The 25527-nt window shown below is 47.6% G+C and overlaps 1 protein-coding gene across 2 annotated transcripts in view; it reads left to right on the forward strand.

The window, feature by feature from the left end:
- The window catches only part of NEDD9 (neural precursor cell expressed, developmentally down-regulated 9), a 187252-nt gene that overhangs the window by 144717 nt on the left and 17008 nt on the right, over nucleotides 1-25527 (forward strand). For both annotated transcript variants that reach the window (XM_065911882.1, XM_065911881.1), the window contains one exon: nucleotides 10478-10924. In XM_065911882.1, the coding sequence (XP_065767954.1) occupies nucleotides 10478-10924 (447 nt within the window). The remainder of the gene's footprint in view (nucleotides 1-10477; nucleotides 10925-25527) is intronic.

Here is a 25527-nt window from a genome sequence, read left to right on the forward strand (position 1 = left end):
GACAGACCCTGAAAAGCATTTGTGCCTGCCCCGTAGTTTTGATCCTTTGCCAATACACTATGCTTAAATCTATGAAAACCAGGCAACCTGGGACAAATGCTTACAGATTCTGAGGCTTAATAGCAACGGTACTCAATTCTAAGATGGAGAAGGTTCTCAGGAAGCACACACTAGTCCAGCAGGAAAAAAAATCCGAGATTAAGAGGGGAACCAGATGCTAGATCTGCTCTGCTACTTATCTGATGGGAGACCCTCTGGGCTGTAAAACAAGAAGCTTGGGCTAGAATGATCTCTGGGATCCCTTCTTAGTCTACAATTCTAGCCTAGTGGGTCTGGTCAAGTCATGGGTGACTACTGGTTCTGAGTACCTACAGAAACCAAGGTGTTCTCCCACCTTATTTCAGACCCTTAGGAGCTGCCCAAGAAAAACCCCCAAACCACAAAAGAGCAGAGAATTGAGCTCTTAAAGACACATATATGTCATCAGACTTGTGAGCTAAAGCTGATTTATTTTTCTCAATTAATGTCAGCAATCAAATCTATCCTCCACAGCCAGCCAAGAAGTAATAGAAGTTGGCTGTGAAGTCACACACTTACTTGCACACACACACCCACACCACCTGACAACCGTTTGTCATTTTTCTTATTTGAAGCAGTGGGTTTGCTCCCAGCCACCATTGGTTTCTTGGTAAACAGGTCCCAGCATGTGGATATTTCTGTCCTGCACTGACCTAAAAAATCAGGGGTAAATATATAGCATTCGTTCTAGGGCAGGCAGAAAGCCAGCACTTGAAGAAACGCTGCTTTAATCTCAACTATGCTCTCCATATCATGTTACAAAATCTAGTCACATAGAAAATTTTTTCTGACATCCAAATAACCAAATTTTTGGGGATTTCCCTGGTGGCACAGTGGATAAGAATCCGCCCACCAATGCAGGGAACATGAGTTCGATCCCTGGTCTGGGAAGATTCCACAGAGCTCGGAACAACTAAGCCTGAGAGCTACAACTACTGAGCCTGCATGCTGCAACTACTGAAGTCCATGTGCCTAGAATCTGTGCCCCGAAACTAAAGAAGCCCCTGCAATGAGAAGTCCCAGTGCGGCAACCAAGAGTAGCCCCTGTTCTCTGCAAGTAGAGAAAGCCCACATGCAGCAACAAAGACCCAGGGCAGCCAAAAATTTATAAATTAATTAAAAACATCCAGGTTTGCAGTGAGCGTCAGATCTGTCTTCTCACTGGCGCCCAGAACCAATGCCCCTCTGGTCTGTGAACCACAAAGTCATGCTGGGTTCGGAGCCATCCCTCACCAAGCTGGAGCAGGCCAACGTGGAAGGAACCAAACCTGGGCATCTCCTGGGCCACCATGCCAGGGGCACAGCCGCACCGTGCGTGTCAGGGTCACTGCAGGTCAAAGAGCACCTCTGGGAGACAAGTGTCCAAGGCCACGATTTTTTAAAGCATCTTCCGTTCAGGAATGAACATCTTAGAGGATGCGAGAACTGGGGACCAAGTAGATGACATGAATATTCAGAGAGAGTCCAAGACACTGGTGTGGGCTTTGTGATCATCATAGGGGTTCAGAAGCACTTTCCAGGATATGTAAATCATTGACTGAAATTCGGTCCCGGTGCAGAGGGACCTTTGGTGGACCCTCTCCCCAGAGGTCAGGAAACATGACTAGGAACTAGTATTCCTAGACACCTCGTGGGATGTCGCGCTGTCCTTCTGCGGCTGGTTCAGGGCACCTAATGAAAAGTCTGTCAGGTCGCAATGGAAAAATATTGCTGAGAAAAAAACCTTAGATGCGCTCTGCATCGTATCTTCTGACTCCTAAACCTGAAAGCCTTATATCTACTACTTAATCTCCAGAGGATTCAGCTCTTTAAAAAATTCAACATTCCAGATGTCATCTGATGAAAGAATCCAGGTCTAAAACCAGGTATTCCAAGAATCAAAACTCCAGACACTCGCAGATATCCAGGGTTTTGGACCGTGACTGTGTCCTTCTTTGGGGAAGTCTCACATCCCACTATATCCTAAAGATGAGAGCAGAAGGAAGCCAAAGTGGTTTGATGGCCCTCAGACTGGAGCTGATTTTTTTTTTAACTGAAGTAGAGTTGATTTACAATATTGTGTTAGGTTTCAGCTCTACAGCAAAGTGATTTGAGGATATATATATATATATATGCTTACGTGCGTGCTAACTTGCTTCAGTTGTGTCCGACTCTTTGCAACCCTATGGACTGTAGCCCGCCAGACTCCTCTGTCCATGGAACTCTCCAGGCACGGATACTGGAGTGGGTTGCCATTCCCTCCTCCAGGGGATCTGCCCAACCCAGGGGTCTAGCCAGCATCTCTTGAGTCTCCTGCTGGCAGACGAGTTTTTTACCACTAGCACCACCTGGGAAGCTGTATATATACATGGGATCATACAGGGCTTCCCTGGTGTCTCAGATGGTAAAGAATCTGCCTGCAATGCAGGAGACCTAGGTTGGATCTCTGGGTCAGGAAGATCCCCTGGAGAAGGGAATGGCTACCCACTCCAGTATTCTTGCCTGGAGAATCCCCATGGACACACACACACATAGGTGTGTGTATCTGTATTCTTTTTAAAATTCTTTTCCATTATAGGTTATTACAAGACACCATATTCAGAATCTCGTAATAAACTCTAATGGAAAAGACCTAAGCTGATTTTTGTCGGCAGACGTAAAGACACCAGATCCTCTCGCTCTTCTCCCGTGTGTCCCGAGACTGACCTCGCTCACACTCACCCCCCAGCTGCTTCCTTGGGGACCGATTTCCTTGACCATGGCCATTTCCTCCTCTGCTCTGTGTGTGCGTCCCTGCCGGAGTTCGGGGCTAAAGTGTTGGGGGATGGGGTGGGCAGAGGAAAGTCACATTGTTGAGAATGTGGCGGCCCTGAGGCCTTGGCAGGAGATCCTGCGTGGTAAATATAGAACAAAGTCAATAATAAGAGGAAGCTGGGCCATTGATGATGCTATCCGTCCAGGCGGGGTCGGGGGAGGGAAGGCAGGATGATACACCAGCCATTGTGTCTCACCTCTCCTCAGAGAACGGCATAAATGGTCATGGAAATTACAAGTCACACCTCTCCGTATTTGGAAGCGCAGATCATTTCCCTGGCAGTGGGAGTAACACGCTCTCTTGCCGTTTTGGTAGCAGGGCAGGCAAGAGCGGGTATGGAAACGACCGCGTGGTCCGGAGCTCCGGGTACTTGCTGTAATTTTCCTCCCAGTCCTCAGGCACAGCCTGGGAACCCAGGGATCTCAGGAGCCAAGCGTTCTGGCAAAGCGTGAATGGTGCTCAGTCACCTACCGCCAGACGCAGGTTGCTGCGCTGAAGGGAGAGAAAGGCTCTCACAGAGACCATTGTATTTAACCAGATGGGGATGGCCGGCTCCTCTTGGCCTTCCTGTTTGCTCAGAGGCTGTGCAGGAGACACAGGCTCCCCATCCTGTGTTAAGAGGCGGGCGGGCGCTTTCCTGCTGGCCGCCTCCCACGTTCTCTGGCCCTGAGGCTTAGTGACTTGGACGCACCATTATCTTCTGGTCCTGTCAGTTCATCTCCCCACGTCTATTTGAAAATCTCAACCGCATACCTCACAGAAATCTCTAGAAAACCATTTCACCCTCTCTGCAGAGAACCAGAATCAGAGTCCAGAATCCATTTCAAGTTAGCAAACACAATAAGTGTGTATTCTGCTTCAGACATTGGTTCTGAAAGTGCCCAAGGAAGAACAGCCTCCCTGAGCTTAAGGAGTTCTTGGTCTTGAATGAGATAGTCCAAGTCCATTGCTCAGTCACTAACTCGTGTCTGACTCTTTGTGACCCCGTGGACTGCAGCAGGCCAGGCTCCCCTGTCCTCCGTTATCTCCTGGAGTTTGCTCAAGCTCACGTCCATTGAGTCGATGATGCCATCCAACCATCCCATCCTCTGTCGTCCCCTTCTCCTCCTGCCTTCAATCTTTCCCACCGTCAGGGTCTTTTCCAGTGACTTGGCTCTTTGAATCAGGTGGCCAAAGTATTGCAGCTTCAGCTGCAGCATCAGTCCTTCCAGTAAATATTCAGGGTTGGTTTCCTTTAGGATTGACTGGTTTGATCTCAAGACATGCTATCACCAAGAACTAGAAAGGGTAACAATGAGATAGACTTTGGGAAGAGAACTCTTCTGGTGCTGTGGAAGATGGGTTTGGAGCTGGGAAGAAGCTGAATGCAGGAAAACCAGCTGGGAAGCAGTTGCCATACCTGCCCTCTCCTCCCCTCCCACCAAAAAAAAAAGTCGCTGGGGGCCCGAGTGGGGAGCAGCAGTGAGGAGGATGAGCGGGTCCCAGCTGATTGGGGTTGTGGAGCGACTCAGCAAACCTCTGAGTCCCCAGTCTAGGGCAGCTGTGTGCCTGCTGTTCACTGAGAGACACCAGAAGGCGGTTTGCACTTGGGTGAGAGGTGGGGATGCTCACTAGGCGATGGGAAGTGCGGGACAGGAGAGCAGAGGGAGTATCGAGGCTGGAGCTGCGGATCTGAGTCCCACCTGTGTGGTTAGATGCCATCAGCATGAATGAGATGTCCTGTAGAGAGCGAGCTCAGAAAGGAGAGAGATCCTTTTGGAACGTGACCACTAAAAGGATGGGGGGGTGGAAATAGGGACTTGCCTGGCGGTCAAGGGGTAAGGCTCTGCACTTCCTCTGCCCAGGGTGCAGGTTTGATCCCTGGTCAGGGAACTAAGATCCTGCATGCCACGCTGCTAAATAAATTTATGCGGCTAAATAAATTAATAATAAACCTTAAAAAATTTTTTTTAAATGGCCTGTGGAGGAGGAGGAAAATGACTGGTTTTGAGCTCAAGGGAAGAAGGAGAACCAGGATGAGGAGCCTAGACGCCCAGGACAGTTTCAAGGAAGACCAGGGTGGGGTCAACGCCGCAGGCAGAGACGATTAGCGTCCCTCAAATAGGATTTATGATTCTAAAGGCAGATTTCCCATCCTAATTAGAACCACAGCTTTTGTAGTGCATGCCTCTGACTTTATTAAATACCATCCTACTTCTCATGCTGGAGACAAGAGGCCCGAGTTCTTAGTTCAGCTCTGTGACCGTCTTGCCAGGTGACTTGGCAAATCATTAACTTCTGGGGCCTCGTTTTTCTCATTTGTAAAGTGAACGAGTTGGACTGTAACTGTTTGATGTTCTTCTGGCTTTCGAGTTCTGTGCCCCGACTGTGTTGGTGCTTTGCCAAGCTCTAGTCGCGTTTCTAACTGCCAGGCTCCGGAGGCTAACCATCCAGCTGGATATAGAATTACATAGCTCTCTTATCTTTCCTTGATGTGTTTCTGTGTTGACCTTTCCTGCCCTAGAGATAAATATCTCAGGGAGAGTGGGCGAAGCAGTAGGTCTTGACCAGGCAAAGTGCCTTGCCTGGGTTTTTGTGGGATACGCTGATAATCACCTTCTGACTTTGTGGCCTTAAGGAACCACTGAGAGGTCCCTCCACCTTGTCCTCGCCAGGGAAATTAACTCTTCACCTGCCTGTCTGTGAGTTGCCTGTGCACTTTTGAATGAGATGGTTCCTGTTCTGGTTGAAGTTAATTTTGCTATTATCTTCTTATCAAATTCTTGCCTCAGTATATCAAGTGTTTTCAAAAGTCAAGCTTCCTCTTTGCCCATGTTTTTCCACATTTTCTGATGGGTGGTACTCTTTTGGAACCTCATAAAATTTTTCCAGAAATACCATTGTTTAGTCGCTAAGTCGTGTCTGATTCTTTGAGATCCCGTGGACTGCAACCCACCAGACTCTTCTGTCCGTGGGGTTTTCCAGGCAAGAATGCTGGCGTGGGTTGCCATTTCCTTCTCCAAGGGATCTTCCTGACCCAGGGATTGAACCCAGGTCTCCTGCATTGGCAGGCAGATTCTTTACCACTGAGTCACCTGGGAAACTTTTATTATTATTATTTGACTTTGTCTCAGAAGGTCTCTTGAATCAACCAGTGATTTCACTTTTGTGGTTTGTAGGCAAATACTCAGCAAGAGGTTGCAGTGACCAGAACCCATGCTTAATTCAGGGATATACTGCTTCAAGATACAATTCTCTTGAAGTGTAATTGTGAGCAAGAGAAACATTAGATGTATAAAGAAGTATATATAATACCATCATTAGACTGAGACCAACCCTTGATTGTGAACTGAGGTGGTAACCTGCTAGGGAGCTTACCATCGGAGCACCATTAGCACCTTGAACAGTCACCATCGCTTCTCAAGTCTCCCACGGTGTTCAAGTACTTGACTTGAGTGAACTCGCTTAATCCTCACTGCAAATCCATGGCATGGGGATGTTATCCTCGTTCTCATTTTACAGGTGAGGAAGTTCGGGTGCAAAGGCAGGGGGAGTAATCTGCCCAAGTCACACAGCCAGGACCCCAAACCCCAAGAATTGACTTATTCCCTAGACATGACAAAAAGAATCACTGTCTTCAGAGCTTCACTGCAAAATGGAATGGAGCCCAGTTTGGAGGACAATATGAAGTAGAGCTAAGGTGGCCTAGAGTCCTGGAAGGAGAACTGGGCCAAGAGACCGCAGTTCTGTTCCCATCTCTGACTCCACCGATGTGTGGCCTTGCGCAGATGATAAACTGTCCCCTTCCCCCAGAAGTGTTTCCTCATCTGTGGAACAGGGAGGCTGGGCCCAGGTGTCCTCTGAAGGAGCTGTAACCCCCTGTGTGGGAGACTGCTGGCTCCCTGTAGCTTGTGCAGATATTAAATAACTTATTCCCATTTGACCAAAGCTGAGAACAACTCTCAGCGTCTGAGGCAGTAGGCTGGCAGTGGGTGCCTCTCTAGCAGCCTCACCAAACTCCCTGAATCCCAGTCTCTGTGTGCACGGGGCAGGAGCTGGTCAGCAGACACCCACGGTGCATCCACAAGAGGTGACTCTGGCGGCCTGTCTAGAAACCTTAGCATGCTGCTCAGCTGGTGGTGGAGGAGGGTCACGGGGACAGGAGACAGAGGACATCTAGAATAGTTAACATGCTGCTTAGCTGGTGGTGGTGGAGGGCCACGGGGACAGGAGACAGAGGACATCTAGAATAGTTAGCATGCTGCTTAGCTGGTGGTGGAGGAGGGTCAGGGGGACAGGAGACAGAGGACATCTAGAATAGTTAGCATGCTGCTTAGCTGGTGGTGGTGGAGGGTCAGGGGGACAGGAGACAGAGGACATCTAGAATAGTTAGCATGCTGCTTAACTGGTGGTGGAGGAGGGTCACGGGGACAGGAGACAGAGGACATCTAGAATAGTTAGCATGCTGCTTAGCTGGTGGTGGTGGAGAGTCACGGGGACAGGAGACAGAGGACATCTAGAATAGTTAGCATGCTGCTTAGCTGGTGGTGGTGGAGAGTCACGGGGACAGGAGACAGAGGACATCTAGAATAGTTAGCATGCTGCTTAACTGGTGGTGGAGGAGGGTCACGGGGACAGGAGACAGAGGACATCTAGAATAGTTAGCATGCTGCTTAGCTGGTGGTGGTGGAGAGTCACGGGGACAGGAGACAGAGGACATCTAGAATAGTTAGCATGCTGCTTAGCTGGTGGTGGTAGAGGTCACGGGGACAGGAGACAGAGGACGTATAGAATAGCTTTCATGCAGGGATTTCTATCCGCCTCAAGCTGGCTGTGGTCCGTGGCCCCACTTCAGTGCCTCTCAGAGCTCCGCAGCCGTGACCCAGCTCCAGATGCCTGGACCTCATGTATGCTGATGAGACTTGTAGACTTTGACCCTTCGGGTGTTCTCTATTTTTGTTTTTAATTTTTGGCCACGAGCAACATAGGGGACCTTAGTGGCCCAGTCAGAGGTCAAAACCAGGCCCCCTGCATTGGAAGGCAGAGTCTTATCCATTGGACCACTGCGGAAGTCCCTGTTCTCTCTTTCTTTTCTTTCCCTTCTGGATCGCCAGTATCAAGCTCTGGACCCTCAACTCCCGTAGATCTGGTCCCAACCCTGTCACTCCTGATGTCAGGAGGCCTTAGGGCCTCCTTGCCAGCTATTCCCAGTCCTTGAATGGGCCCTGAAGAAGGCGACAGAGTCCAGAGTGGTCAGCTGTCTTCCTGTTCCGTCACCACAGGACAGTTTTAGTGGAGTCCTGTATGGATGTGAGAGTTGGACTATAAAGAAAACAGAGCGCCGAAGAATTGATGCTTTTGAACTGTGGTGTTGGAGACTCAAGAGTCTCTTGGACAGCAAGGAGATCCAACCAGTCCATCCTAAAGGAAATCAGTCCTGAATGTTCATTGGAAGAACTGATGTTGAAGCTTTGGCCACCTGATGCGAAGAGCTGACTCATTTGAGAAGACCCTGATGCTGGGAAAGATTGAGGGCAGGGGGAGAAGGGGACAATGGAGGATGAGATGGCTGGATGGCATCACCGACTCAATGTACATGAGTTTGAGTAAACTCCAGGAGTTGGTGATGGACAGGGAGGCCTGGCATGCTGTGGTCCATGGGGTCACAAATAGTCAGACACGACTTAGTGACTGAACTGAACTGACTGAATTTCCTTCCCATCATTTAGGTACAGAGGGAAAGACTCTTGTCTTCTTCAACTCAGTGAATTTTCTTTCAAGGACAGATCACCCACAAGATGGGAGAAGAGAAACGTAAGAGATTTTAGGGTTAGGACTCATCCTTAAATGGTTACGATGCTGCGTGTTTTTATTTTTATGTAAGTGGACTTTTGTTAGGAGAAACCCAAAGCTTCCTAGAATATAAATACCAAGTACAACTTTCACCTGGAACACAAACCCCTCAGCATCCTTTAACTTCTCTTTTCTGCTCGCCTGTCTACATCATAGACTTCCTGGATCAGAAAACTGTCAAGAACAAGGACCTCAGTCTTACTCTTAAAAAGAGCATCACCAGGCTTCCTGGGTGCTGAGTTCCAGGGCTTCATCTCCTTTCCTCAGGTTAAGCCATTGCACCGTGCTCGGAGGAGCTTGGTTAACAGAGTAAAAGTAGGAACCTCCCCAACCACTGAGCAGGGGACAGACCCCTCACACCGCACAGCCCACGGCGCGGGACCTGTGGTTATGGGGCATAGTACAGGGGGAGATGGTGAGTGCGTGTCAGTGATGAAGGACTGAAAAGCAGGAGGCTGAAAGATCAAATCCACATTTTTAGAGAAGAAAACAGGGGGGCAGAAGTCCAAACAGCAACAGCCCCAAATTCCACGAGTGTGTCGTCAGAGCACACTCCATCCAATCGGCAGTCTGATTGTCATCAGCTGGTCCACAGCTGATCATCATCACCTCAACATCGAGGGCATCCCGACTATCTAGAGAAGCCCTGAAGAGACCACTTTGAGTTTTCCGATGGCTGGAGTTGAATTTGCAACGTTCCCGGGCTCTGTGTGTGCTGGAAGGAGCTGGCATTGGGGGGTGGGGAGGGGGGGAGGCTACCCTCATGCCTCGAGACGTGACTGATGCCAAGAAATGAAATCGCCGAGCCTTTGAAAGGCTTCCAAGAACGTCGGCATGTACTGCCTACCCGCTCCCCGCCGAATGCCTACTTTGGCTGTCTGCTGAGTACTGAAAGTGCCAGACGGGCCTTCACACAAAGAGAGAAAGTGTCTGGGGCCCATGAAAGGGGAAGGCAGAGCCTTTCCGATGTGAATGGTGAGATTCAAGAAGGAGGAAATAAAGTGGCGGGGGTGAGGAGGGGCCCTCGGAAAGGTGGGACTAAAACACCAGAGAGGATGCGGTGGCCGCTACCTGCCCACGTGGGCTAATCTCTTTGGAACTCCATCCGCTCGGGTCTGGAGGTGTGGACCAGACCCGTCACGCTACACTCCGCACGGGATTATCATGGAAACATCCCCTGCTTGTAGATTCTCCCTGTATCCAAGGGCCTCTTGATCAACTGAGAGTAAGAATTGCTAAGGCCTGCCAAGGCAGAGATCAGTGTACTTCTGTTTCCATTTTAACACTGGACATAAACACCATTTGTGCTGTTTGTCTGGGGGGACTTTCTCTGACTCTCTTTACCTCCGATATACTTTAAAAAAAAAAAAAAAAAACACGAAATATCTGTTGTAGTCCATTTGAATATCTTGGAATATATTTTTCTTCCTTCGGCTGGGTTGAAGCAAGGAGGAAAAATGCTTTGGGGAGAGAACCGCTCTCCTGCTCCTCACCGAGCTCTGCGTAATTCCCCTGGTGCCTCTGCCGCTGGGACACAGCGCTCAGTGGTGCTCCGAGCTTTTCCGAGGAGGCGGTCTGATGTCATTGGTGGCAGACGCAGTACGTACATGGATCTGTCTTTTGTCTGCACCATCTGTTTTTCTCCTTACAGCCTATTGTTCGGATCTTCCTCTTTCCAGGAAGTGTGCCTCTCCATAAGAGCATGGGCTTAGGTGTTTCAGGGACTCAGCTCATCTGCTAACCTGCGTTCCCCCTCTCTTCTCTCCTGCCTAGAATCTTATGGCCCGAGCCTTGTACGACAATGTCCCGGAGTGTGCCGAGGAGCTGGCTTTCCGCAAGGGAGACATCCTGACTGTCATCGAGCAGAACACGGGGGGACTGGAGGGATGGTGGCTCTGCTCCCTACACGGCAGGCAGGGCATTGTCCCCGGCAACCGGGTGAAGCTTCTGATTGGCCCCGTGCAGGAGACCTCCTCCAATCAGGACCTGCCCACCTCGGGACTGGGGCCGCCGCCCTTTGGCCAACAGAAGCTCTATCAAATACCAAACCCACAGGGCACCCCTCGAGACAGCATCTACCAAGTGCCGCCCTCCTACCAAAATCAGGGAATTTACCAAGTCCCCACCGGCCACGGGACCCAGGAACAAGAGGTGTATCAGGTGCCACCTTCGGGGCAGAGAGGCGCTGGGAGTGCTAACGGTCCCCACCTAAGTAAAAAGGTGAGTGAACAACAGCTGGATTTCTGTTCTTATTTAATTTTTTGCATTGCAGTCAAAGTATGTGTGTGTGTGTGCTCCATAAATAAGAACTTGGAGCTTCCAAGAAGCCCGTCGAAGAAGTAAGTAAATCTTCCAAGAAGTAAGAATATCTGAATACTCTAGCTTGCACATTTTTTTGACGTGGGGGGCATCATTTTTCCATTCATTGGTCAGTAAAACCTTCTTGAACCACCCACCCCATGCCAAGTACTGTTGATCCACAGCCCTTACGAGTTCCCGAGTTGTGCCAGGTTATACCGCATCGTCAAGTGTTTCCATCTTTCTGATAGACCTGCTTTTACACGTGGGCTCTACACTCCACAGTTTCCAGTCTTTTCTTTTTCTCCCTTGAGTAGTGCAAGGCACCATACTTTGCATGAGCACAGTGAGGCAGCGAGGACTCTCCTTTCACTAAGAGCTGAATCATGACCCCACCGGCCATGAGGCCCCACGCCTGGCTGCGCAAAGAGCCCATGAGAAGTGGAGGCTGCAAGGAAGGGGGAGAGGGTGATGCCAACCACCGCGTTCTGGAGAGCTGCCAGCCTCAAGGTCGACTCACTTAACACGTAGACTGGTGAATTCAGAGACAAGCCAGCCTCTTGTCCTTTGAGTAATTCCTGTAATGATGCCTGAGGCTGTGGGTGAAAATAGTGGAGCTAGGGTATTGAGGAAGGTGTCATACTAAAAAAAAAAAAAAAAAAAAGTGAGGGGACTTCCCTGGTGGTCCAGTGGTTAAGGCTTCGCCTTCCAGTGCAAGGGGTGCATGCAGGTTCTGTCCCTGGTCGGGGAACTAAGATTCCACATGTCTCCCAGACAAGAAAAAACAAACAAACATGAAACAGAAGCAAGATTCAATGAAGACTTTAAAAATGGTCCACATCAGAAGATCTTTAAAAAAAAAATGAAGGACCTCTTCAGCATTCTCTGTAATTCCAAATTCTGTAAGAATTTGAGATAAGCAGACAATCTAATGAATTTGAAGCATATAGCATATTTTCGATGCTTGTGAAACAGTGAGGACTCCAAGAGTGAATGAGGCCTCCACAGTACTTACTCTGTATCGAGAGACATCAGCAAACACCAGCGGGGAAACAGCTGTGAAGAAAGTGATGGCCTAGAACGTGTGTGTGTGTGTGTGTGTGTGTGTGTGTGTGTGTGTGTGTGTGTGTGTGTGTGTGTGTGTGTGTGTGTGTGTGTGTGTGTGTGTGTGTGTGTGTGTCAGCAAACACCAGCGGGGAAACAGCTGTGAAGAAAGTGATGGCCTAGAACGTGTGTGTGTGTGTGTGTGTGTGTGTGTGTGTGTGTGTGTGTGTGTGTGTGTCAGCAAACACCAGCGGGGAAACAGCTGTGAAGAAAGTGATGGCCTAGAACTTGTGTGTGTGTGTGTGTGTGTGTGTGTGTGTGTGTGTGTAGGTGGCGGGGGTAGGAGCCAGCTGGAAGATGAAGCTTCTGTGCAGATTACAAGCGAGGGCGTTTCTGTTTGGTTTACTGGCAAATTCCGAGGATCTGCAATGGGTCCTCTGAGGTCTGGTTTTAAGAAGGGTCTCATCTAACAGAATGAGAAAAATCACTGAGTCATGAATGAAAGGATCCAGCCAGACACCAGAAAGAGCTTGTTGATGCAGAGAATGTGATAAGTACACACACCCTGCTTGCAAAACCCAATACAAGAGTCTGAGTTTATAATCCCAGGTAGATAATGGAATATCTATTTGGATGATAATGGAATCCTCTGTTGGGAAAAAAAAAAGTAGGGGGATTTACTATTGGAATCTTTTAAATTACAAAGCCACGAATGTATTTTCAAGTCACCTTTTATACGAAATGTGTGTTTTACAAAATGCTGCTCAAGAGCACAGATGTCGCACAAGCTGGTGTGGGAGGAATTCCTCAAGAAGTGAACAGTTTTCCAACTCGTGTTGTCCAGGATGACGATCCCAGTCTGGGGGTCATGGATGGCGCCTGTGATAGTTCATAGTCCTTCTTATCCCAGGGATTTTAGATTCAAAGGGAGAGTCAAGCCAGGCCTGTATCGCCTGGAGATAGGGGAGAAAAAGAATACTCGAGAGGTGTTAACTGTAAATAAATAACTTCTCTCATTCTTGGTCCTGGCTGTTGGCATCTTAAAAATAGCCAGCCCTCATCGGAGCTGGTGTGAGGCAGGTGGGGGTGATGTGGCAGGACAGGAAATGCTTGGCTGAAAGGTGGTGGGGTCTGAGCTTCCATCACAGTTTATTTTGGCAGGAAGGTGACATGTTTTCATTTTCAGACTTAAACCTTTTTAGTCTTAAGCCTGAAAAGTCTGAGACTTCAGACTTCTTCCCATTTTTTTTGCCGTAACTATTCCGCAGTTTGACTCCTGAGCCCTCCATCCACTAAAAGGGGAGACACTTTGACACACCTTCCCTTGGGTGGAGGTCGGAGTGCTGAGGTTACCCTCGGGCACTTGTTTTTTTTTTTTAAAACTCTAAAATCAGTGAAAGGTTTTATGCTTAAGCAAGAGGCAGGACTTCCTCCATAGGAGGAAATCGGATTCTGGAAGGGCACTCACTCTGCCAGCCCTTCATGGAGGATGCTGCAGGCCTTGGGGAGGGTTTACGGAGCGCAGGGGCAGACAGACCCCCGAGGGTGGAGCTTCGAGCAGTCCAGGTCTGAGGCTGTTCACGTGGGGAGGCAGGAGGCATAGCGCGGGCTCTCCTCTGCCAAACACCCGGTGAGACCCCTGGCCTCACCTCAAGCCGTCTCAGTGCCCCAGCTCTGGGCTGCCACCTCCATGCTGTCTGCTGGACCACTCGCTCGTACCCCACGGGACTGGGCTCGTCCTCTTTGCTTTCTTCTCCCTCCCTCCACGCCTCCTGCTCTTTCTCTCTCGCGCGCCCCTTTTTTCTTCCCTCCTTTCTTCCTTCATTGTAGTGCAGAGGGCTTGACTGCTAACAGGTCATTTTAATCTTCTGAGTACCAACAGCTGCTTTAAAAACTCCCATCGGGACTTCCCTGATGGTCCAGTGGTTAAGACTCTGCTTCCAGTGCAGGGGGCAAGAGTTCAATCCCTGGTCAGGGAACTAAGATCCCATATGCTCTGTAGATAGCCAGAAGATAAAAATAAATCAAAGAATAATAAAGTAATTTTTTAAAAACGTCCATCAGCATCTCCCTCAGTTACAGAATCCTTGTCTGTGATGGTCTGTTACTGTGTCAGGTTGAAAAGTAACTTTATGATTGATTATTTCAGAGAATGAAACATGAAATACAGTTTTGCTTACGCTCAGCTTTCTCACGTTAAGTGAGAAGATAATCTTTTGTGGAAAAATTTAAAAACACTGAATTAATTCCTGACACATGAAGTAAAGAGGTATGATTTTTTTTTCCATAGCACACACACATTAACTCTTTCTTTAACTTATTTTGTTAAAAACATATATGCCCATCTGGTCTGAGCTTTGGCCACAGATTTTTCTTCAATTTTTAAAGCTAATAGAATAAAAAAAAAAAAATAAACTCATTCTCCCTTCAAATTTTCAGTGTGAGAAAAATACTGGCATATGCTACCCAGAAACTGATTGATAGTATCTTGTCACTTTGGGATTTAGAAGAATAAAGCAAAAAGTTCTTTGTGTGCGTAAAAAAAAGAAAAATCTCTGACTCAGGAGCTTCTCACTGGGTGAGAATCATACTGATGACTTCAGCCAAGGCCCCAAGAGTTTCTCTCGGTACATGGAAGTGTGTACCGAGATAAACCCCTTGCAGGAATTTTGTTTGTTTGTTTGGTTTGAGTTCTCATTGGATAGTTCTGACTCAACTCAATAGCCCCATACCCAGTTTTCTCTTTTAATTTCCCGTCTGCAAAATGGTGGTAAACCCAGAACTGGCTATTCCTGGTGGCTTACGCGCTAGTCCTTACAGTCTCTTAAAGGAGAGGAAAAAAAGGCAGTGGAATGTGGCTCTGAACCACTGAAGTGTAGTTCTAAAATCTGAAACCACTCAAGTATGGTTTAAAATTTACCTCTCAGCAAGGAAGAGAGGGAAGGTGAGTTGAAATGCAGGTTCCCAGGCCCCGGGGGAGCTGGGGATTTTAGGAAGCTCCTGGGATAGCTGGGGAAGGTGGTCCAGGACGGCACGTGGAGACGAGCTGTGACAGGGCTATGAAGGAGGCTGGATGTGTTCCAACCTGTGATTTGGGACTTTCCACAGTTAAAGATTCCCTTGACGCTGCTACAGCCTGTGGGCTTCGGAAGTTTTATCCACCAGTTTTTTCTACTAATGAATCACTCAGAGAAAAAAAAAAGAGCGAATTCTGCCTCGTATCAATTCAACCTTGCTCTCTGGGAAACTCCAGCCCCCACCCCGCTTCCTGCATCCCATCCACAGTAAATGACATTCGTCACTTATTAAATCAGTGGTTAGAGAAATAGAAAATCATATCATCCCCACCCTTTCCTGAAAGAAGACAGCATGAGCATTGTGAGAAGAGCCTGAGCTCTGGGGGGAGGTCAGCTCCTGGTTCTGTTTCTTTGTAGCTGTAAATCTCTTGACAAGTGACCGAACTTCTTTAGACTGTAGTTTCCTCACCTGTCAAATGGGAATAATCATAAGAACCTCCTAGGGTTGCTGTGAGAATTAGATGATACACTTTATGAAAAGGACCAGGGCCACAGTGATTTGCAGAGCAGGGCCTTAAAAAAATGAGTGCCTCTCCGTTGTGTTTTTCTTTCCTTTCTCAGAGTTTCTTTTGAACCGATCATCTTTGTGTTTTATACTCTGCACTGAATATGCAAATACTTTATTGCTAGTGTATATGCTATTCCCGTGACTGTGTGGCTCGCTCTTTGGTTCTCCACAAATTTTGCACAGAGTGGAAAGAACTCCCCAAATTATCTGGAAACCATCCACACTGACACCCTAACTTAATTTCATTGGTCTCTTTCACTCTGAGTTTTGTGTGCAGGGCCGCTATATCCATTAGGCGCTGTGGGCAGAATGCCCAATGTCTACGAGAACCTTGGAGCACTGAATAAAAAACTTTGGCTCCAAAAAAGGAAAACTGCAAAATAGGAATTGATAGAAATTAGTAAACATTTAGACAAATGTGCCGGAAGCAACACAATGTCAACCTCATTAATTGTTACATTTAGATGTCATAACTATTTCATTACATGTGAAAGCAATCTGTAGGTTAGATTCTTCTCACTTTGCAAAGACTTCTAAATATGCTCTGTGATTGCCAAGAACTCACAGGCATTTCTAAATTAAATGAGTTACTCATAGTCCAAGCTTTTGAAAAGCTGAATTATATTTTTTAAAAGTGTCCTCAATTTTTTCAAGGCAAAAGTGTCCTTAATATGGGGCCCATGCGAAGAGTTGACTCATTGGAAAAGACCCTGATGCTGGGAGGGATTGAGGACAGGAGGAGAAAGGGACAACAGAGGATGAGATGACTGGATGGCATCACCGACTCGATGGGCACGAGTTTGAGTAAACTCCGGGAGTTGGTGATGGACAGGGAGGCCTGGTGTGCTGCGATTCATGGGATCCCAAAGAGTCGGACACGACTGAGCAACTGAACTGAACTGAACTGAACTGAACTGAACTGAATGGTTTAGAGGGGACAATTTAGACCCCACACTTCAAAAGCACAAGGTCTACAAAGGTCTAAGAGGTAAATTTCTCTGCCTCAAAGCTCAAAACCTGGCACCTGCGTCCACCCATTTCGTGCCTGATCTTCACAGGGAATTATGTGTGTTTCTCTGATTCTTTGAACATATCACTTTTATTCTAACTAGTGGATTTAGATTTCCTTTGCATCTTTCTGAAATCAGTTTGGGGCTAAATTATAAATTCCATTAAGGCAGGCAGAGGCCATGGCTGGCTCTCTTTTATTTTTTTTAACTTTTTATTTTCTATTGGGGTATAACTGATTAGCAATGCCGTGATAGTTCCAGGTGAACAACGAAGGGACTCAGCCACACGTACGCATGGGTCCATTCTCCCCCAGACTTCCATCCAGGCTGACGTGGCTGCCTCTTTACAGCGGTAGGCCAGGCTCCTCGCAAGCCATCAGCACACAGATAACAGTCAATGAGGGAATGCACAGGCAGAAGCAAGGAAGGAGGCATTTAATTTGAGTTGACCTTTAAATAGCTGAAAAGTGGTTCTGATCTTATCACCCCTTCACCAGCTCACGCAAGTCAGATCCTACATCCAGCGCATTAGTCTGTTATGACACATGTCAGATAATACACGGTCCTTTTCCCCCAGGAGGGTCTTGGAGAATGTCACCATCTGTCTCCTGTAATCATAACTATCTGTTCACCACCAGTGAGCATCTGAAGCATGACTGAGGTCACACTCAGCTTTTCTGAAGGCATAACTTGTATGCATTTTGCCGAATTTAGACAACAGGATAAGTTAACACTCGTATAGTCTTGGAAGAGGAGAACCAAGCTTTTCCTGCTGAGGAACAGAGCCTCCTTTGCACATGCGACTCTTTACCGCCTTTCCCTTCTCTGCTACCCGTGAACGCCTATTCATACTTTAAATCCCATTTCAATGCTCATCTCCTCTGGGAAGCGTTCTCTGCACCCCAGCAATTTCTCCCCCCTCGAGGGTCCCAAAATATGTTGTAGATTTCACCTAATCTTAAGGGAGCTCGTGCACGTGTGCTAAGTCGCTTCAGTCATGTCTGACTGTTTGAGACCAACCCCATGGACTGTAGCCCGGCCAGGCTCCTCTGTCCATGGGATTCTCCAGGCAAGAACACTGGAGTGGGTTGCCATGCCCTCCTCCAGGGGATCTTCCTGACCCAGGGATCAAACCCAAGTCTCTTACATCTCCTGCGTTGGCAAGTGAGTTCTTGACCACTACCACCACAGCTCACAGGCGCATTGAAGCAGCCCACCTTTATACTGTGTATGATAGACTAGGCCCTGGCACATTCTGCCTCCAGGTAGACAACTCAAGTAACCTTTAAGATTTATCTAAACCCCATGACATCATCCTTATAAAGACTACTTCCTACCTTCCAAAATGAGCCATAGCCCAATATTGGCAGGAAATGATTCAAAGACTTTAGCCAGGTCTTCCAGGCCCATTCCTTGAAAGGTAATATAAGAACCATGAGCAGTTGAAGCTGCAACGTTTGTGCCTTCTTAGACGCCGAGTCATCATAAATTACACACACCCCCGAAGCCTTTGGTTAGGGGGCAGAGGACTTCCCTTACTGGGATGTGAAGCCTTGTGAAATCTGGTTGTCCGGGACAGCACTCAGTTACCAACCAGCTATCTGCTATTAGAGGATGACTGTCTACCAACAGGTAAAAATAGATTAAAAGGAAATAGAGAAGATAAACTCTGACTCCACCTCACTTTCCTTTGTTCACTTCCTAGACAGACACATGGACACACACACACACAAAACCATACATACACACCCTGAGTAATATTGGGGACAATCAGAGTTTGACGAGGTAGAGGGTACCTTCACTTATAAACTCAATAAACTATGACCCTGTTCCAGAATTGTGCATTTCTAGATAAAGATAGTTCTAATTTAATGAATTTTTCCCTCAATACGTGGCTCTTTGGGGTGTGCAGAAAAGTGGACTTTCACCTAAGGTCTCTACCTTCAAAGTCAAGATAAAATTTAAATCTTTAGGGACTTCCCAGGTGGTCCAGTGATTGAGGCTCTGCATTCCCAGTGCAGGGGGCTCAGGTTAGATCCCTAGTCAGGGAACTACATCCCCTATGCCCCAGCTAAGATCTGATGCAACCAAATAAATTTTTTTTTAATTTAAATCTTACACAAAATTGGAGGTCCTTGAGCATTTCAAGGACTCTGTGACATCACTTTAAAAATTAAAAGTATTTCTTCACCATCAAGTCACCCACACCAGTGGGGTGAGCAAATTGTAACACCTCCTTCAAACAAAGGTCTTTTTTGTTTGGTCAGCGCCAAAGCTTTCAAACTCCATTGCAACTGGTTACAAAGCTCAGAGATAATGCATATTTCTAGGAATGATTTAGTAACTTCTCACAGACTCACACCAAAGCAAACAGAGGTAGTGTCCCCTCCTTCTGGAATGACTTCATGCTACGTGACTGTGCTTATCGGAGAGAACGGGTCAGCCTCATAGGCAGCATATTGTCCGGCCTAGTAGACAATGCTCTATTTGTGAGGGAGAGGAAACAATACATAAATTTTGGTGATTTGATGGTAAAACGGAGACACTATTGGTTGAACACATCTTTAAAACCAGACTAGTTTGAGTTCATTGTGCTCACAGAGGTGGGTGTAGTCAGACACGCATCTGGGCGACGTTCCTGACAGTCCAGTGGTTAAGATTCTGTTCTTCCATTGCAGGGGGCACGGGTTTGATCCCTGGTGGGGGAGCTAAAATTCTGCATGCCGCACAGGGGTGGCCAAAACAGTAGGAGAAAAAGAAAGAAATGCACTTGGTTCTGAATAGCTGTGCCATAAACCTCGTGGGCCAGGCCCCCAGCCAGAGAGGCAGGCTGCTCCTGAGTGTGACTCACTGCACAGGTGTGACTCAGGAAGGTGTGTCTTCCTTCCAAGTTGTGACTCCAGCAGCGTGTGAAGAGCACAAGGGGTTCCCCCCTCCCCCCTTAAAGGGATCCACAGTAGATCAACTTCTGGAACAAAGAATCCCCTAGCAAGGCCATACTCACAGCTGGTTTGTTTGAATCATTTTTATAGCACTTGGTTTCCTTAGAGCATGGTATACTTAAACCAGCTATTAGAACAGTATTTTGTTTTCACATTTACCCCCAGTTAACCTTGAGCATGTTATTAAGTTACTCATTGTTCTAAAGATCATTTTAGATCTAAAGTGGGGGTGACCCGGGGATCCCTCGGAGCTTCGTTGCACGTTAGGGATGTTACATACATAATCTCATGTAGTCCCCCCACCAGCCTCCTAAGGCATTCCTCACCACCTCCACTTTCCAGGGGCGGGCTCTGAGGCCTGAGACATGACCTCGCTGACGGACATAGTTCTAGGAAGAGGTCGGATTCATATTTGAGTCCACGTCTGTCTGACTCTGAAGCTAATGACTTTCACATCCCAGCTAATGGTTGATGCTGCCAAGGCCTAAAGTGAGAGGCATATTTAAACGCTCCTGAGCAATTCCAGCTCACCAGAGCCCTGGGTGCGAAAAACCATCCTACTGGCCAGAAAGAATGAAAGTCACTTCCAAAGGCTCCCACCTCGGATCCAGAGCATGGCCTGGAGGCTGAGGGAGTCACAGTCAAGATCCCAGGGGATGCCCGCCGCCCGGCCGCATCTCCTGGTCCAGGGCAGGCTGACCTTCAGAAGCTCTGAGCAGGTCATCCAGATTCTGTAAAGAAGGCCTGAGCAGGTCATCCGGATGCTGTAAAGACCCTGGTACTGCCGAGAACACTGCCGTGATGCCTTTCTCTATCATTGGCAACACCGGCTTTTCTCATGACTTTAAATCGCTCCAAGTGGATAAATTCATTTAAGCAGATGCAGTCAAATCTCCCAGAACTGGCTTGCCAGTGAAAGGGGCACCCCCAAAACATAAGTTCCTCAGATCTCAAGTTTTGCTTCTCGAATGAGGAAGTAACTTTCTTTTAGGAGTATTTATTTGTGAAGTTAGAGAGGTGGTGTTATTGTTGTTGTTTAGTAGCTAAGTCATGTCCGACTCTTTTGCGACCCCGTGGACTGTAGCCCGCCAGGCTCCTCTGCCCATGGAGATTGCCCAGGCAAGAATACTGGAGTGGGTTGCCATTTCCTCCTCCAAGGGATCTTCCAGACCCAGGGATCAAACCCATGTCTCCTGCATTGGCAGGCGGATTCTTGACCGCTGAGTCACCTGGGAAGCCCGAAGTTAGAGAGGTAATGTCTAATTTGTTCGCTGTGAAGCCTGTCAACACTGTGCAGCCTCCATGGCCCCCCGGGTGGGGGTGCGGTGGGGCACACCCCCGTCATCACCCGGCTAAATAACCTCCGAACTTGAGTCCCCTCAGCTGTGAAATGGGGAGTAGGGTTGAGTTATCGCTTAATGGTCTTAGCTAAAATTTTATGACCCAGATATCCTGATCTGATTCTTTTCCCAGAGTCTCTTGAAAAGTTTAATTACACGACCTGGCCTTAAGATTCTTAAGAAAGAAGAAAAGACAGCCGGGCATTGATGTCAGTTTAGGTTGACGCCTCCGTTTGAGCCTGTCCTTCTTACACGCTTCCTTTAGGATCCCACCCACCTTCTTATCTGGAAACCGCAGTCTCCCTTAGAAGGCAGAACCGTGTCTTAAAGAGCAAGGAGTAGGACCCATGGCTGATTCATGTCAATGTATGGCAAAAATCACTACAATATTGTAAAGTAATTAGCCTCCAACTAATAAAAATAAATGGAAAAAAAATTAGATTTCAAAAAAAAAAAGAGCAAGGAGTAGACAGGAGCCCGGTGGCGGGGGGCAGGGTGGGGAGCTGGGGGCGAGGGCAGCAGAGCGAATCCCAATACAGAGAACACTTCGCAGGGGCATCTTGTTAGGAGCGCTCATGCCTGCCTTGTTCCCAAGAGCTCAGAGACTGTCGTCCTGGGACTCATGTTCTGCCCATTTTCCTCTGTTTAATCCTCCGGGCTTGGCAGGAATCCTTGATGGGTCTGGTGCCTCTCGAAGCGACCACCCTGCCGCAACCCTGGGTCAGCGCCTTTCAGATCCGCCACCAGGTTCTGCCACGTGAGCCGCCTCCGCCCGCGACCACCCTTTTCTTCCAGTTAAGTCACAGCATCTTCCCTCATCCTATAGGAGGAAATGGTACCCAGAGGCATCTGGGTGCGGAAATTCTCACCCTTCCCTCTTCCCATCATCACATCCCTTTCAGGCAGTCTGTGAGCACCTCTCTGAAATCCGAGTCAAAAATCTAGATTTTGTGCTTCGTCTTTTGTTGAATTTATTTGGACAAGAAAAGAATCAAAATGCTTGCGCCTTTTATAGTTTTCACTCAAAGAACATTTCGGGCCTCAGGATATATTTAAAAAAAAAAAAAAAAAAAAAAGACTGTGCTGTGCCCAGCTCTGTCATGGGCTGTATTCAGCTCCGTCCAGAGAAAGACCTCAAGCACTTGCAAAAGCCGGACGTCATTTCCAACATGTTCTTTCACGTTTAAATGCTCCTAGCTGCTCCCTGGCACTTGGTCACTCCATAACTAAATATTGCTTTAGCACTTGCGACACAAAGCGCTTCCTGAAAGCAGCGGGGAGACGTGCTGGGGGTCTAACAATCGGGCCACTGTTTGCAGAGTGGTTTGCCGTCCAAACGCCATGTCAAAGGAGCGGGACCCAAGAGTGCCGTTCCACCTCTGAGCTTCAGGGACTTTTTTCTCATTTGGAAAAAGGACCCGGCCGTGATTTTCGAGTGGCTAGCAGAAGGCTTCGTTCTAGCCTAAAACCAGACATCCAAATGTCCTTGAAGGAAAGCCGATCACCTCCCCAAATACAGGGGGAGAGCTCTCGACGCATACAGGAGAAGCATTAGGAAGGGTTAACCCTGGACACGGCCCAGGAGGGTGTATTTCTAAGGCCAGACTCAGTTTTCGTTATATTGTTGCTATGCAAGTAAATAAATGAGCTCACTGCTACACCCAAGCGGAGCAGAGAGAATTTATAGAGAATTAATAAACCTAGTGTAGGCAACTTGTGGCATTTCCTCCGGTTGCAGAAAAGCAAGGAGTCATCTTGTATTTTAAACAGACAAACCCCTGTAACTTTGCAGTTTCTGAAAATGGGATCCAAGCTCTCATGAGCAGGCACTAATAATACTGATGTTTCTTTTCCTGGGGTTTTCTTTAAAGGGAATGGGTCACACCGTCCATGGGCTTTAAGACAAAGAGGTTATTATAAGATGGAGTAAATACTGGGTGGCTCTGTTAATGCTTTTTAAGGCCGTTTAGGTAAAATAAGTCCTTTCCAACATGCAGTTTTAGAAATTGAAATACCCTTGTTAATGCACAAGTCCCAGAGACAGTATAAATAAAACACTGTGTTGAGGGATTAAAGATAGACGGGAAGCCATCTAATTTTACTTTCCACATATATCTAGGAAAAGGCAAAAAGATGACTGCTAATCGGTGAGGCCTGCTTTTGAATTCAGACAGTCTTTGGCGCTGTTAGTGTCGAGGTGATGAATATGTGCTGTAACAACCATGGCACCGTGGCGCTTTTTCACTTTTCATCAGTTACCCATTACCTTTCCTGAGCACCACCTGGGTTGCCCAGTTCTTGACGAGGCCGTGGGGCAGAGCACCAGGAGCTGGTCACACACATTCCTACTCTGCTGGTTTCAAGGGTCAGTTCCACTGGTCCGTTACTGAGGCGTTGTGCGTGTTAAGTCAGCTCATTCGTGTCCAGTTCTTTGCAAACCTATGGACCGAAGCCTCCCAGGCTCTTCCGTCCAAGGGATTCTCCAGGAAAAAATACTGGAGTGGGTTGCCATGCCCTCCTCCAGCGGATCTTCCCGGGTCAAACCCACATCTCTTACATCTCCTGCATTGGCAGGTGGGTTCTTTACCAGTAATGCCACCGGGGAAGTGTTATCTGGGTATCAGAAGCAAAGGATTGTGGAATTCAGACCATTCCTAATGTTGCTTTGGATTGTAGAGGGGGACATGGAATTAAATCATGGAACACAGAGATTAAAACAGTTACAGAAGACTCCTTCCTACCCCTTCCAAGTGGAATTTCTTATTATTTTTTAAAATTTTGTTAAAACTTTTAAAAAATCCTATTTTGTAAGTTTTGATACGTACATATATCAACTGTAGAACTATGAATAATGATAGCAATAATAATAAGAAAACATTAGGGGACTTCCCTGGAGCTGATCCAGTGGTTGTAAGATTTCACCTTCCAGTGCTGGGGGGCTGGGTTCGATCCCTGGTGGAGAAGCTAAGATCCCACATGCCTCCTGGCTGAAAAAAACAAAAACATAAAACAGAAGCAATACTGTAACAAATCCAATAAAGACATTTTATAAATGGTCCACATCAGGGCTTCCCTGGTGGCTCAGTGGTGAAGGATCCACCTGCCAATGCAAGAGACGTGGGTTCGATCCCCGATCCGGGAAGATCCCACATGTCGCAGAGCATCTAAGTCCTGATGCCACAACTATTGAGCCCGGGAGCCGCCACTCGTGAGCCCACATGCTGCAGTTACTAAAGCCTGCACTGCCAGCCCTTACTGCACAAGAGAAGCCACTGGAGTGAGAAAGAAGCCTTCACACCACAACCAGACAGCCGCCCCTGCCCTCCCCATCTAGAGAAACGCCTACACGCAGCAGCAGACACCCAGCACAGCCAAACATAAACAAACACAATTTTTAAATTAGTTTTAAAATGGTCCACATCAAAAAAAAAAAAAAAAAAACCACGTTAATGAAAGCTACAAGAACAGGACCGATGGTGCTGAAATTCCTTGTGCTCCTCCACATCCCGGCCCGGGCTCTCATACACTCCGCCCAGTGCTTTCTCTCAAACAGGAGGACTTTTCTGCATCCTTTTTTCTGTTTTTGTTCTTCCTTCCTGTTGCTGGGAGCACGGAAGGAGGGCAAGAGTCAAAACAGGAGGCGGAGGAGATGAGAATTTGTGATAAGCAGATGAGCCCTAGGGCTGGGGTTAAGGGAGCGCAGAACCTGAGGGGGCCTGGGACCCTAGTAATGGGCTTTCCCCGGGTTGAGGGCGGGCAGGATCTGTCTTCATTCGGGGCACAGCCTGCTCCCTCCCCACTTTGCTCGGTGCCCCCTGAATGAGCAATGTCTTGCGGAAGCTCTCTGCTTCGCTGCGCCCACCAGCTCTGCTTTAAGAAGGTTCAGTGGATGTCCATGGGAAGCAGTGCCTCCAAGGAGACTCGCTGAGACCTTGGTACGAGTGTGAGCAGAAGTTGTCTGGAAAAAAAGTGTTTTGCTTCTAAACAGTCTTCATGCATATGCGCCCCACTTCTCCGTGAAAGCCTCTTGACAAACCCAGCCCACCGAAAAGAAATCCACCGAGGAGAAACTCAATAGTCTCTTGGATTAGGTTCTTTGCTGTCTTTCTCTTGGGGTAAATCTCTGTATCTCTCAGATTACAAAGCACGCTTTCTCCTGGGGTTTTCTACTGGTGTGTCTCTTGCTGTTATGGTGATAGCTCTGACAATGGCAACACTGATATGACCAAAGTAAAACAGTAATCCAAGTAAAGCTGCTCATGATCACCAGGGCCAAAGTCTTTTGTCATGTCCTGCTTTAGTATGAAATTTCCATTGCCTCAAAGACAGCTTCCGGAACACTTTATACATTTGCGAAGGTCGGTGTCTTTCTACATGACTTAGATCTAAGGATGATTACATTTGGTTTTCTCCTGCTGTTTAATCATGTAACATTTTGAAAGCAATTGGCCTTGAGATTTGTGATCAGACATCCCCATCCTATTAGGAAGGAAGCAGGAATTGGCTGTTTTGTTCTTGTTTCTCTTGCCTTATCTCCTGCATTCCTGGTTATCTTTGACTGTGTGTTGGACATTGTGGTGTTTTTTTTTTTTAATATTGGTAGA

This window comes from Muntiacus reevesi, chromosome 20 (assembly GCF_963930625.1).
Source record: "Muntiacus reevesi chromosome 20, mMunRee1.1, whole genome shotgun sequence".
In the NCBI taxonomy this organism is placed as follows: domain Eukaryota; kingdom Metazoa; phylum Chordata; class Mammalia; order Artiodactyla; family Cervidae; genus Muntiacus; species Muntiacus reevesi.